This window comes from Macrobrachium nipponense, chromosome 21 (genome assembly GCF_015104395.2).
Source record: "Macrobrachium nipponense isolate FS-2020 chromosome 21, ASM1510439v2, whole genome shotgun sequence".
Lineage (NCBI taxonomy): Eukaryota > Metazoa > Arthropoda > Malacostraca > Decapoda > Palaemonidae > Macrobrachium > Macrobrachium nipponense.
In genome coordinates this window covers 43,356,665-43,369,879 of record NC_087212.1, presented here as the reverse complement: position 1 = coordinate 43,369,879, position 13,215 = coordinate 43,356,665, and the positions used below count along the sequence as shown (strand labels likewise).

Below are 13,215 nucleotides of genomic sequence, written 5' to 3'. Positions count from 1 at the left end.
TTTGCGAATATTTAAAAAAACTTTTTGTCGTCGACGTCCGTACATCCACTTGGCACCCGACAGACAATTTTAGTCGACGTATAATATGTCCAGTTGGCTTGTAAGGGTTAATATTGTTTAACCACAGGATCAATCCATCCACAACCCAAAGCTGATTTTACTACCGATGAGCAATCTTTCCATTAAGGGTTAAACTCACAAAGGAAATTGACAGAATAATTCATATATGTATGAGCTGCTGTGGATTTATTTTTTTTTATATCACAACCCTTTATGTTATATACTATGCCCAGCTGTAATTTTTGGATATCCCCATTCTATTTTCTTTTGTCAACAAAATGGAAGATGATTAGTAGTGGTAACGCAGTACATGTACCACTGGAATAACTTTCCTTGTCACATTTGGTAAACTGTAAACTTGGACAAGTTCTCTTGGTAGGGTTTGTCTAAAGAGGTTGTGGAAGAGTAAAGGCTTGGTTGTTGGAAGTTGTTATGGATACCACCAGACTTCCCTCTATGAAGATGAAGCCACCCTTCTCATCATAGCAGTGCATCCTTGGGGTCTGAGAATGCTTTGAAGTCTGCCTTATGCAAAGTCACAACCTCAGAGAGGTAATTAAGAGGATGTAGGATGAATCACTTGGTTCTGCTTTTGTCTCTATGTGTTGACTGAAATTAACAGAAGTCCATGCGTCATTCCAGCAGTTATCCCTCACAATGGAAATTAATGGCTTCAGTGAAGCTACCCATTGGAAAGGCAGACTTCCAAGCATTCTCAGACCTCAATGATGCATTACTTCCATGTTGAAGTCAATTGGGGTTTGAGGTATTATGTTGGTTACTTTTGGGCTTGAGTTGTTTTAGAGTTGTTTTAGTTTACAAGTAGCACTGAGCTTTGACATGCAACCTCACATTGTCTTTGTCTACACCTTGGTACCAATAGCAGTATGGTCACCAGGCATAGCGTAAGACATGCTGTGTGGAGGATAGGTTGGTTGTGATGACGTTGGAATTGTTAGTGACATCAGACCCATTTGAGAAAATGCATCCCATTGTTGGATTTGTTTGCAAGGAGCCCAAATTTCAAGATGTCAGTATGCAACTCGTCCTAGCCAGGCCAAGAACTCTGGAAAATAAAGATAATGCCTGTAGGCATTACTCCAGGTTCTTTGCAGCATACCTTCGACCCCTAGCCTGCAACCCCTTTCATTCCTCTTACTAAACCTCCATTCATATTCTCCTTCTTCCATCTTATTCACCAGCTCAACAATTCTTTCAACATTCATTTTGGAACCCTAGAGTATCCAGGAGCTTGGAGATGATGCAGAAAATGCCACTTTGGCCACAGCAGTAGTGATATGCAGACCTCATTTGTGTTGATATGCCTGAAAAAATTATTCATTCAGCTGCATTTGCACATATTCCAGTTCAACCTTGAGGTGTTGCAGTTTCATGCTGGGAGATTATCACGCAAGGTCTCATAGGTAGAAGAATATTGAGCAGTACCTGAAATCATTGCTGGATCATGCTGACCATTATTAGGCTAAGTGTAGTTATTTTTTAACATGTAGCAAAAGGACCATTAATCAGGTTAACCACAAAGAACTACAGGGTAGCCCTTAAGCATTTCTGTAGCTCCTTTTTACTAGATGTTGATTTTTTTAGGGTTATTGAAGACTCATCAGAACTTTTCATTTGGGATCTCTCCCATGTCCTGGAGTATCAATTCATTTTGTGAGATTCCTGGATTTTAAAATGAGATGACCTTCTGTATGTTCTTCCTCATCAGTCTTATTACAAATCCTTTTGTTAACTTCTTATGCTAACCACAGAATGTACTTACTTATGTTGTTTTGGAACTCCTTGGGTAAAATTTTAATGGACGACTGTAGCTAAACAAAAGAAATTTTAAAAATTATTGTTAAAAAAAATGCCAGTAATGTTAAACATGAAGATATAGGAATCCTAAGTAATGGTAGACTTCTAGATTACAACAGTTAACAAATGATGATCTGATACTCTTTATTTTTAATTAATAGTATGATTGTCAAACAAATCCACTAACAGCATTTCAATATGCTTTAAAGGTTTTGAAAGAATATAAAATTCGTGAATTAATACTTTGATTGGTCATGCAGATCATCATACAGTGTAGTTAAAGAACTTATAAATTGATCATCCTTACTACCTTACTTTCAACAGCAACCTGTGTCTCATGTTGGATTGTCAAGAGGTTCGTCTTTGAATCAAGAGCAGGAATCTCATACTCAAAACAACTTGCCACTTCCACCACCAACTCCTGATAAAACTGAACCTGAGCCCCCACCACCATCCCCACCACCACCTCCGCCAGTTGCAGGCATCCCACTTCCTGGTGGAGGCTTACCACCTCCACCACCACCTCTGCCTCCTGTGCCCAATGGAAATGCTCCTGGAGCTCCTCCTCCTCCTCCAATGCCCATGCCAAATGGTGTCATCAAGCAGGTACGTCTTTCTTTTTAGTTTCAAACTTATTTTGTGTTACTTTGAAAAACTTGAAATTTGAAGGTTTCATTTATATGATGTAGTTCGTCTCAAAATAAGTATTTTTTTTTTTTTTTATTAACAGACTGTTCTAGCAAAACCTAAAAAGATAGAGAAGAAGATTGTTCCTCATGTGGAAACTGATGGAAGGAGTGACTTACTGAAAGCTATTAGAGAAGGTAAATACTGGATATATATTTTTGTGTTTTCAGTACATCAGGATATTTTCTTCATGTTAACTATTATTATGAAAATTAGCTATGGTTGGGGGGAGGGGGGAGGATTTCTTGAGCATTATAGTGTAGACATTTAGTTTGAAAGTTTGGTTTCATTAAATTACATAAGGATGAGTTCAGTAATTGGACTGACAGATGAAGAACCAAGAAAGATAAAAGGTCCTCTCCCATTTGAATACACAGGTAGATAAACTGTCTTTCTGTAAAACAAAGTTTTACAGAAGACTGAATGTCAAATGATATAGAATAAGGAAATCAAAGTAAAATTATGAAAAAGGAAAAAAATATGAAAAAGAATGATATGGATAAGTAAAGGATGAGAGGAGCAATATATTTAATATAAATAATTGGTTGTAGATAAATTTCATTCAAATTTTTTAAAATCTCCCCTTACCAACAGTCGATCTGCTATGAAATTATTTTTTCCTCTTAATTTAGGTAAAATTAATGCATTATAATAACATACTAAAGTAAGATTAGTTGCACCCTAATTCAAAATTTGCTGTTACTATTGTCATTGTAATTTGACAATTTTTGGATAAATAGAAGCTGCAAAAAAGTACAGTAGTACCTCAGACATCAAACTTCGTCCTTTCCTGGAGGCTGTTTGAAATAAAATTTGTTCGAAATATAAAATAAATATTTCCATAAGAAGTAAAGGGACTCTGGATAATTCGTCCCAGCCAAACCTAAAAAGTCCCCCTTTTCACAATTTTTTCTATTATTAATGTGTTTAAAAGTTAAATTAAGAGTGTAAAGTAATAAAACAGTACTTTATATGAAGTGAAATACATATTAGAAAAATTTTGATTCCGTGTACTATTTACAAACTGTTGGCAAAGGTTGATAACAATATCAATTTTATTCACTTTTTACAAGGATAATAAAAGAAATCGTGTGTGTGTGTGTTTGAAAAGCCGAGTTACTTTTAGTGTTAAAAAATTGTTAAAAGCAATTGTCACTAGGTAAATTTTTTACCATAAAAAAAAAAATTATTTGATAAGTGAAAGAAACGGGCGAATCATCTCGGCCCAGCTGGTAAGTCAATAGGAAGCAGACCCCGTCTTCCTTCTCCTCTCCCTATCGTCTCATTCAGCGCAATAAACAATGGCTCAAGTAAGACTTTTATTAATTTTTTATTACTGTATTGTATTTGATTATTTTCATGTTTTACCATTATGTAAAATTTGTTGTGAAATGACATTTTATTTTTTAATGTGAATTGGTACTGCTTTTACATAGTACATATTACATTAAAGATTTTACTGTCTCTTCTTCTCTCCTCAACAATATCACAATGCACGATAACCTAAAATCATTAACCCCTTCTTTACCGGGTGGGTGAGCAGAATGTAAACATTGCGTTCGCTGCCGAACTGAATCTCTTGGTAGTGACTCCAGTTTGGAGGGGTGCCGATCGTAAAAATATTTGCCAAAAATACACTAATCAAGACAGGCTAATGAAATTATCAGGTATTATTAGCACTATAATAATGCATATTCTCTGTTAGTTTTATCATCCTACAGGGAAAATAAATGATTTTATGAAAAAAAATGTGAAACTCAGTGTCCCTTGTACAAGGGACACTAGTGGTCGGTGAGAAAACTACGGTCTTGAATAGAAATTCGGTCTTACAGAATGTTGGTATATCGCACCTGGAACATGCACATAAAGTATTATCAAAATAGAACAGTAAATAAGCACGTAATTACAAAAAAAAAGAGCAAAAACTAAAGCGAAAGCCCCGCCAATAAATATGGAAATCGCAAATTTTATAGTATATCTTTCAAAAATTGATCGGTGTCATTTTCTACGTTTTCTAAGATTAGTTTCATCACAGAAAACAACTTTAGGGGCATCAGGGGTATCTAAACTAATTTTCCAAGTTTCTTGTCCTCAGAAAAAATCGCTTTTTCGCTTTTTCTCTGGTTTGGTTTTTTATATATAAAGTTACTATAAGGCTTTATTTCTACCTTCATTTATCTGGTGTTCATATCTTTTATTTGTAAAATGTAATAAGTGAATAAATAAATAAATACAGTAAATGATGATACAACTGGTTTTTTACTTGGGTAGAAGTTATTACATGTTTACGCTTGTCTGGTTTTGTGATTTTTTGTTGAGACGCAGTTCATCTGTCACCTACACACTACTATAAGCAGTAATAATATTTTTTTGGGTTCATCATACGTCTGGCATCGTGTCATACTGTTTATTTTGCTCCAAACTCTTCAAACCGAAATTACAGAATGATTGGAAGTCCCTATCTGAAAAGAGGAGTTTTGGTGGTACTATGCGTACCACCTTTATGCAACCGGTGCGGTGTAGTAGACTTGAATGGTGGTACCCACCTACCTCCAAACAAACTTTCGGTAATGAAGAGGTTAATTCATTATTCCTTAAAAATATAAACGCTCCTTCCCTATCTCACGTTAGCTGTGCATCACTGCAATGACAAATTGTTTTGTTAATTGTCCGTGCTGAATTTTATTATGAAAAGCTTTGTTCTTTCATTTACTATTTTGTTGAATATAGTTAAACTATACCGTCTAACTTGGCACACCAAACACTGACTCATTTAAGACTTTTTTTTTAATTGTTTCTATTGCATTTGATTATTTTCATATTTTATTATAATGTTAAATTTATTGTGAAATTCCCCTTTTTTATGTGAATTGTCATTGCTTTTACATACATGCAGTATTTTAACTCTCCTCTTCTCAACATATCAACGCTCCCTCTTTCATTCTCTAGTCAGCTGCAGTCACCGCGGTAACATACGATTTTGTACATATTTTATGCTAAATTTTATATTAAAATGCCTTATTCTTTTATTTATTTTGTTGAATATGGTTATCATTAAACTAAATATTGTAAATGAAAAAATGTGTTAGTACAGTAGGTCGTCAATAAACAAGGTAATCCATCAGTTCAAAGTACAAGCATTTGTTCCAACAAACTATACAAAATTTTCTAAAAAAATTCGTTCAAAAGCAGAAAGTTCCATGTAAAAATTCAACAAATGAGGTACCACTGTATTTTGAATTTTACAAAGGATTGAAAAAAGGAAAATTTTATTTAAGGTGGTAGCATCATACTGTTAAAAAGACAGCATTTTGTGATCATTCTTCTCTTAGCATACAGGTAGGTGGATGAAACTGAATTTTGTTTTTCTCTTGCAGTCTGTGTTTTTAGGTTGTATTAAGTACAGAAGCACCTTAGCCTATCACATGCTTTTGGGGTCTGACTTCCTGAGAAGTAACAAGTATGTTAAGTAACAAAGATCTTATATCGTAGGCTGTACATTAATATTTTCAAAATGTATTACAGCCAATAGTCATTCCACATACTTTCTAACCTAAATTAACCAGACTTTGTACATACATTTTGTCTGCACCTACTACACGGGTTTGGAGCTGTGGACACCCATGTTAAAAATCTTGAACAAGGGAACCCACTATTACCCGAGCATTTCTTGTTTCTTACGAGACCCTGAAGAAACCTTTGTTGGGGAGATAAAAAGATCCATGATATATATCAATACCAGCAAAATGGCAGTAAGAAAGTAACTGACGCGATCATGAGGTGCCGTAGGCATTGTGGGAGATACCACATAGCTGGCGAAAAACCAGATCCCAAATGTCTTAAGTACATAATATTTTATTAATTCTAGTTTTCTAGCTACCACTAGAAGATTTATCCTGATGTTAAGACCAAAGGTTTGTTAGTTATGAAAAATACAACTGATTATGAATGTCATTTTAAGAGATTAATTTTTAAATGTATCAAATTTATAATTAAAGCATAGCAAAACATCATCATAAGACTGTAGCTGATGAATACTGAATTCCATATTGTTGTGGTCTATTAACTTGAGGTGTTCCATTTGAATATTCCCAGGTATCAAGTTGAGGAAGGTGGATGATGTGAAAACCAGACCAAAAGAAGATCCAGATAGTGTTGATGTGGCTTCAATTCTTCAGAGGAGATTTGCATTTGAAGTGAGCGATAGTGAAACCTCTTCAGATACAGAGAGTGATAGTGATGAGTGGGATGAAACCAGCGCTTAGGAAGGTGAATACCAATAATTTGTGGCTTTCCCTCTGACAGTGTTCCTCCATTCTTATTTAATCAAGTAGTTCTTGGCTATCATACCAGTATAACTTAGACAGAAAGAAGTTGCATTTCATGTAACTATAGTATGAATATTAATTTCATCAGCATTGTATCAAAACTATTTTAGTATTGAAATTTGGAAGGTACAAGATATATAACATCTTGTAATATTATTCAGGTGGAATAAATGCCAATAACAGGCAGAGGGCAAAGCTTGGAGCATTACCTGAGATTGGTTTTATAAGGTTTAACATTAGAGTTTGTGTAAATCCTGCCTAAGGATGTTAAATATTGTTCAGATTGCCCTCTTGTTTGACAACTTCAGAATGATTTTGAAAATTTTAATGTTAAATCTTGTGAGAGATTGTCGTCACAAAATATTAATTGCCTGTTGCAGAATATTTCTATATCCTGTTAGCTGTTCATCTTGCACTTCTTGGTGTTAATACAGTTTTTGGTTGTGATTCCTTTCTATCATAGTGTATTTTGTGAGCCTTTTCAGCCTTTTGAGAGTGTTTGGCATCTCCATCCTGTGGGAACCTCATGTATTTAGGGTTCTAAAGAGTGTTCTTTTGTAGAACAAATGTTGATTGCTATTCATCTAAATTTATTAGTCTAATATTGTTAAAAGTTGTAGTTTTCTGTAAGATAGCATAGTTTTGTCTTTTTATTAGATCTTTAAACTTGGGAAAGTTTCCTTTCTTGATTGCCATCTTATTATTTTAACAAGCTTTAATTGTTAATTTTAACTTCTTTGGTTTGGTTACTTTGTTTTCTATCTTTTAGTTATTCTATCACCATACTTGAGAAGCATTCACTTATCTTTTATTAGTGAAACTTACTTTTTTTTTCTTACATGAAGACTTGGTTGTATATTTGGTGATATTGAAAAAGTATTTTTTATACCACTTAATCTTGTGGTGTATATATTTTTTTTGAAGCATCTTTTGGATTTTTGCAAACCTCAGAAAACTTCTTCACCATGTCTATGCTAAAAAATAATTTTTGAGGTTTTCTACTGAAATAATTTTCTGGAAGCTTTGTTATAGTGTCATATTCAGCGACAGGCAGTATGAAGTTGGTACTACATTCAGTAAATAGCTTTATCGATATTAGTACATCAAAGCCAGTAGGCACGTAACACATTCCTACAGTTGTAATTTATTAATTTCTTTATAGATAATTTCCTAAAACCTAACGTTTCCCTGAATGGCTCTGTGAAATCTGTTCATTTGGAACAAGCAAGCATTCAGGGAATGTAAGAACATCTTACAGTATGTAATAGCTTCTTGCTTTAGAAAGTGCCCCTTTTCCTGCCATCTGGTGGAATATTATTCCTTCTTCTGTCATAAGCAGCCCTGGGGATTGTAAGAAAGAACTACTTGAATCAGGAGTGACTGGAACTTGAAAAGAGCCTGTTTATGATAAAAGAAAACTTTTTTTGTATATTTGATGTGTATTTTTAAAGATACAGTCAAAGCTGAAACTTGGGACCGTGTGAAATGTTGGATGTGATATTAATAAATCCATGTTTTGTTGTTTAAGTGAAAATGAAAGAACATGTAAATTGTAGAACTGCTTTTAAGGTGTAGCTGAAACCAATTTTGTAGTCAGAAATCTTTTTCATTCTTAGGGCAATATTCACCTGTGACTTCATGCAGTTTTGTTAATTATCTTATGTCATATATAAATATATATATATATATAGCCATACTAAGCTCACATTTAGTCTCAAAGTAAACCTATGGAGTGAGAAAAGGCACTTTGCCTGTTGAGAGTTTGCCTCTTTCTTGCACTGATGCTGGAGAGGCAGTCAATGAAGAATCGTACTAAAGGAATTGAAATACTTTATACTGAAATATGTCAGCTGTATGTTTCTTCATCCTATTTTGTAGTCCCCCACTAAACTGTTTTGTGGTAAGGTCAAGGTCACTGTTCATAATCTTTTCACTAAAGAAATGAGGGAAACTGCTGTGTTCACAAGAATTCCTGTAATATATTAACAATAATTACAATTATAATATTGCAGTAAACTCTTAATTTACCATTCATTTATTTTATGAAGGCCGTCAGTGGGGGAAATTTGTATATATGAGTGCAGGTGCATTAAAAGTAAGTGTATCATACATTTAACTGTTTCTTTGGAAAAGAAATGAAGCTAAAGATTATGATTTAAGAACAGTTTGTATATATCTACCCATGGAGAAGTTAAAATTGGTCACAATGTTTTTATTACTGTGCATTATGCATATACTAAATGGCTTTTGTATGCTCTGTGAAAATGAATTATACTGTCTTTTTGCTAGATTAAGGGTTTACTGTAGTATCTTGTATATGCTTCATTTATGTGATATCCCGATAGCCTATTTTGTCTGTGCTAAGACCATTAGTTGCTTAATTGTTCATGGTTATACTTTTTTTTCCAAAGATCGGACAATTTATATATATATAAAATATATTATATTTGTAGACTCTGGTAAATTACCACCAGGAATATAATGAGGACATTATTTTCCTAACCTAATGAAGTGTAGGACAAAACTTGTTTGCGTAAGTACTTTTTCTATGAAGATCATATGCGTTGTTGTCCTATGCACAAGAAAATTATCTTTTAACATAACAGAACTTGTACATTTTCTGTCTTACTTAATACTACTGAAAATCTGTGGCAGTGTTCAGTTTACATACTAGTCAGTTTTCATTTAGAAACGAGTTCCTCTTCTTAAGATGCTCTTAGAATGTTAGCATCAGCTTTCACAAAATTTCAGCAAAATTTGTAATGTGAGCATACTGTAAATATTGCCTTGGAAATGTCCTTATGGCTCTACTTGATTTTGTTCCAAAGAATGTCACATTAAAAGAAAATTGAAAGTGGGGTTGGGTTCAGATGGTGACTAGTTAGCTTTTTGGTACCTTCTAAACTGGCAGTGAAGTGCATTCAGTAGTAATTACCACCTTACCATCTGTCCCTTAACGTTTATCCTCTGTTATTTGTTACTTAAGTATATCTGTCTGCGAGAAGACATTAAGAATTTGCAAGGGCAGCAGTAGGCTGTTTGTTTTTTTTTATTTTTATTATCTTCCCCAGTCCCATAGAAGAGGAACAGTGAAGATGCATGTCTTTGTGGTGTTTTAGTCTTCTGTCCTCTGATCCTCTTTACTTGAATTTCAATGGTGAGATCGTTTTTGCAATGTCTGGTCTTTTCCCTAGAGTAATTCACCCAATTTACTAATGTGGTTTCCCATCTTAACTGATAGTCTTGGAATGTTTTGTTTATATGGGTATTCATTTCAAGTTGGTGTGGGTTTTATTTTTATCATCATCATTACTACTGCATCAGTATTATGTGAACTTCTTAGGTTTATTGGCAGTGAATTTTTCTTTTTGAAAATTCCAAAGGCATTAAATCCATTGGGAAAATGCTATGATTCAAGTATTTCCTGAGTGGTAGTGAATGGAGTCGTTAAACCTTTATTTTTTATTATTTCACTTAGGTACAATTTATTGTTAATGTAAGATAGAATATTGCTGTTAGCATCAATGACTTATCAACAGAAGTAACCTGAGTGTGTCCTCTTATGCACATACTTTCATCTTATGGTAAGAAATAGGTACAGTGTCACGAATACTCAAGGAAGGTGCTTAAAACGTGGAAGATTTTTAAAGGTTGCTATGCATTTTTCGTATTCCTAAAAATGAAGTACCTTTGAAAATTTGATAAGATTTCCTCAGAAGTCAAACTTCATTAACATCACTAATCTAGCTAGCCCCATATTATTGCAATCTGGAGCTATTTGGTGTAGAATAATTATGCCAGTCTAGCGTGTGAGTATCAAATTCTAGTTTTCTCATCTTTTATGTTACTATGTTTGGCTCCCAAAATCTGTATTTTAGTCTGAAATATTTCAAGACATGAATAGGATTGATCAGTTATTTACTTTTGTTTTTTCCCTTATTCACACCCATTTAATATGACCTACACTCATGACCTATCTATTTCCTGTATGTAAACAGTGGCATTTGTCTCTTCTGATCTGTTCTGGAAAAAGTTCTTGTGTGACAAATGATATACTTGTTCTGTTGTTTTATATAGCAAATGTAAAAGGGTGTTGCATTAATGTTCAAGTAAGCACTTGAGCTGAGGCTTCGATTCCTTGGCCATATAAAAAATAACTTTTCCTTCCATTGACTGGCAAGTTTCACTTTTTGTCTGGATTGGAAGGCTGAATATGGATTAATCTAAAAAGCAAAGTATAGAAATATAGCATTCCTACTTTTAAAAGAATGTATAATTTTGTCTTAACCCACAAGTCCACAGAACTTTGACTTAGGATTAATGGTAAATATACCCACAACAGAATCTTTTATTATTGCAGCATGTGCAACCCAGCCCTGAAATTTAGGGAATCTAGTTATGATTATGAATTGAAGTTTTTTGCGATTTAATTTTATTTACATATTTTAAGTGGATAGCTGTCAAAAAGTAATTTTGTTAGCGTCCATTATTTGATAGTGGTTGTAGTTTGGGTGTGATTGTTGGTATTCTATTACTACATTTGGCACAATTCAGTTCAATTTCATTTGCAATCCATTTTATAAGTATCATTTATGTAATCGGTTTTTTAGCTTAGCTTCTCTAGTCAGTTACGCAATGACTTAATAGGGTTTGTATTTACTTGTGTATTTTGTGTACCCTCTACTTTAAAGTAGTTAGTTGGAATGTGAACATTGGTAGCTAGCTAGCATCCTGATTACTTTTTTCCCAAAGGTTTAGCTTGATAAATTTCTTGGTGAACTCTAACCTTCGTCATTTTCATTTTAACACCTTTACCCTGGACTGCGAGGAGCCAGATTTTGTTAATCGATAGTTTTCCTCATATTTTAACTATGATTCCTGGATGAGAAAACTAGTGTGATACAGCCTCTACTTACATTTTTACATTCGGGTTTGCTTTACACTCATAGTGTTACTTCTGTATGTGTATGCTACAGATGATAGCCATAAACTGGTATTTCATCTTTTTATTTTTCTGTAATTTCGCACAATTTATTAATGATTTCTTTAATGTGCTATTGACGTTATATATATTTTATGAATGAATAGGTAAAAAGTAAATTTCAGTTTAGTAAATGGTATATGTATTCATTTTATTTAATAGGCTCAAAAAACCTTTATAATAAATGAGATTTCCTGGAGTTTACTTTTGAATAAAAAAAATTTTTTTAAGAATGTAATAAATGTTCTCATTATAGTCTCGCTTTTTACCATTACCATAAATTCAAGCCCTCTTTTGAGGGCTCTTCTGCTGTTTTTTTTATTTTGATTAACACTCAAGGCAAGAAATTGTTGACTCTTTACACATTAAGTTATTGTTTTACATGGAAATGTTATAGGTCAACTGATATTGTGATTGTCGGTGGTCATGCTTGGAGCATGGAATAACTAGGCAAGGTTTAAGAAGCAAATTTAACTGTACCATGAAGGCCACTAAAAGTCTTCCAGAAAAAGACAATGGACCTGATTCAGTGGACCAATATTAATCTATCTTTCCTCATTATTATAAGTAAAGTGTTGATGATCATGAAGGTATTGATCAGGTTGTGCCACTGCCACCGAAAGGCCCCATTTTAATGTAACTCAAGATTCAAAACTTATCTTAAATTTCCCTATAATACTCCAGCAATTTTCGATTTATAAAAGTTTGGACTTTATGAAAGAAGGGAGGCATCTTCATGGTTAAATCTTAATTCTGAGTAGACCCTAAAGGTGCCACATCGAGGGGGCGTGAGGCAATTTTTGGTACTTTGCATGACTGTATGGCAACCATAACTGGAGGGAGAAGGTCAAAATTTCAGAATAAAATTTAATTCTTGAGTAAACAGCCAATTTGCAGTTATTCAGGTACTATAATTCTGGTTAACTACCTAATAATTATAATATATGGGTAATACTTCCACATGTAAAACAATATAAAAATTCCAAGAGAAGTGAAAGCAAGCTAAAGGATTGATTCCCACCGAGAAACACTCAAAATACTAGAGGAGCTGTGTCAATCTCCAATGTACAGAAGGGTGCAGGAGTCTTGGTTGAGAGAAAACAAAAGTTGTGGAATTAATAAAACAAACTTGTAAATAAAAGCCACATCTTACTCTGTCTGGGTTTTACATTTAAGTTACAAAATGAGTGTCCAGTAGTTTTGTAATTTATAACTCCCATCTAGTTCCAAAACTGCCTGCCAGGTGTCTCAGACACCAGTAATTATGATCAGACTGTTACAAAAAAATGCCAATTTAATTTCACATACCTTTGTGCTTTATCATAACCAAATATACTGATT

At 33.7% G+C, this 13,215-nt stretch overlaps 2 protein-coding genes across 5 annotated transcripts in view; one reads left to right on the top strand and one right to left on the bottom strand.

The window, feature by feature from the left end:
* The window catches only part of LOC135197972 (actin-binding protein WASF2-like), a 39,745-nt gene extending 27,616 nt beyond the window's left edge, over nt 1-12,129 (top strand). For both annotated transcript variants that reach the window (XM_064225285.1, XM_064225284.1), the window contains 3 exons: nt 2,203-2,484; nt 2,609-2,702; nt 6,661-12,129. In XM_064225285.1, the coding sequence (XP_064081355.1) occupies nt 2,203-2,484; nt 2,609-2,702; nt 6,661-6,830 (546 nt within the window). In that variant the 3' untranslated portion in view covers nt 6,831-12,129. The remainder of the gene's footprint in view (nt 1-2,202; nt 2,485-2,608; nt 2,703-6,660) is intronic.
* Nucleotides 12,130-13,003: 874 nt separating this feature from the next.
* The window catches only part of LOC135197973 (RAC-alpha serine/threonine-protein kinase-like), a 174,109-nt gene continuing 173,897 nt past the window's right edge, over nt 13,004-13,215 (bottom strand). For all 3 annotated transcript variants that reach the window (XM_064225286.1, XM_064225287.1, XM_064225288.1), the window contains one exon: nt 13,004-13,209. The gene's annotated coding sequence lies outside the window, so the exon portion shown is untranslated. The remainder of the gene's footprint in view (nt 13,210-13,215) is intronic.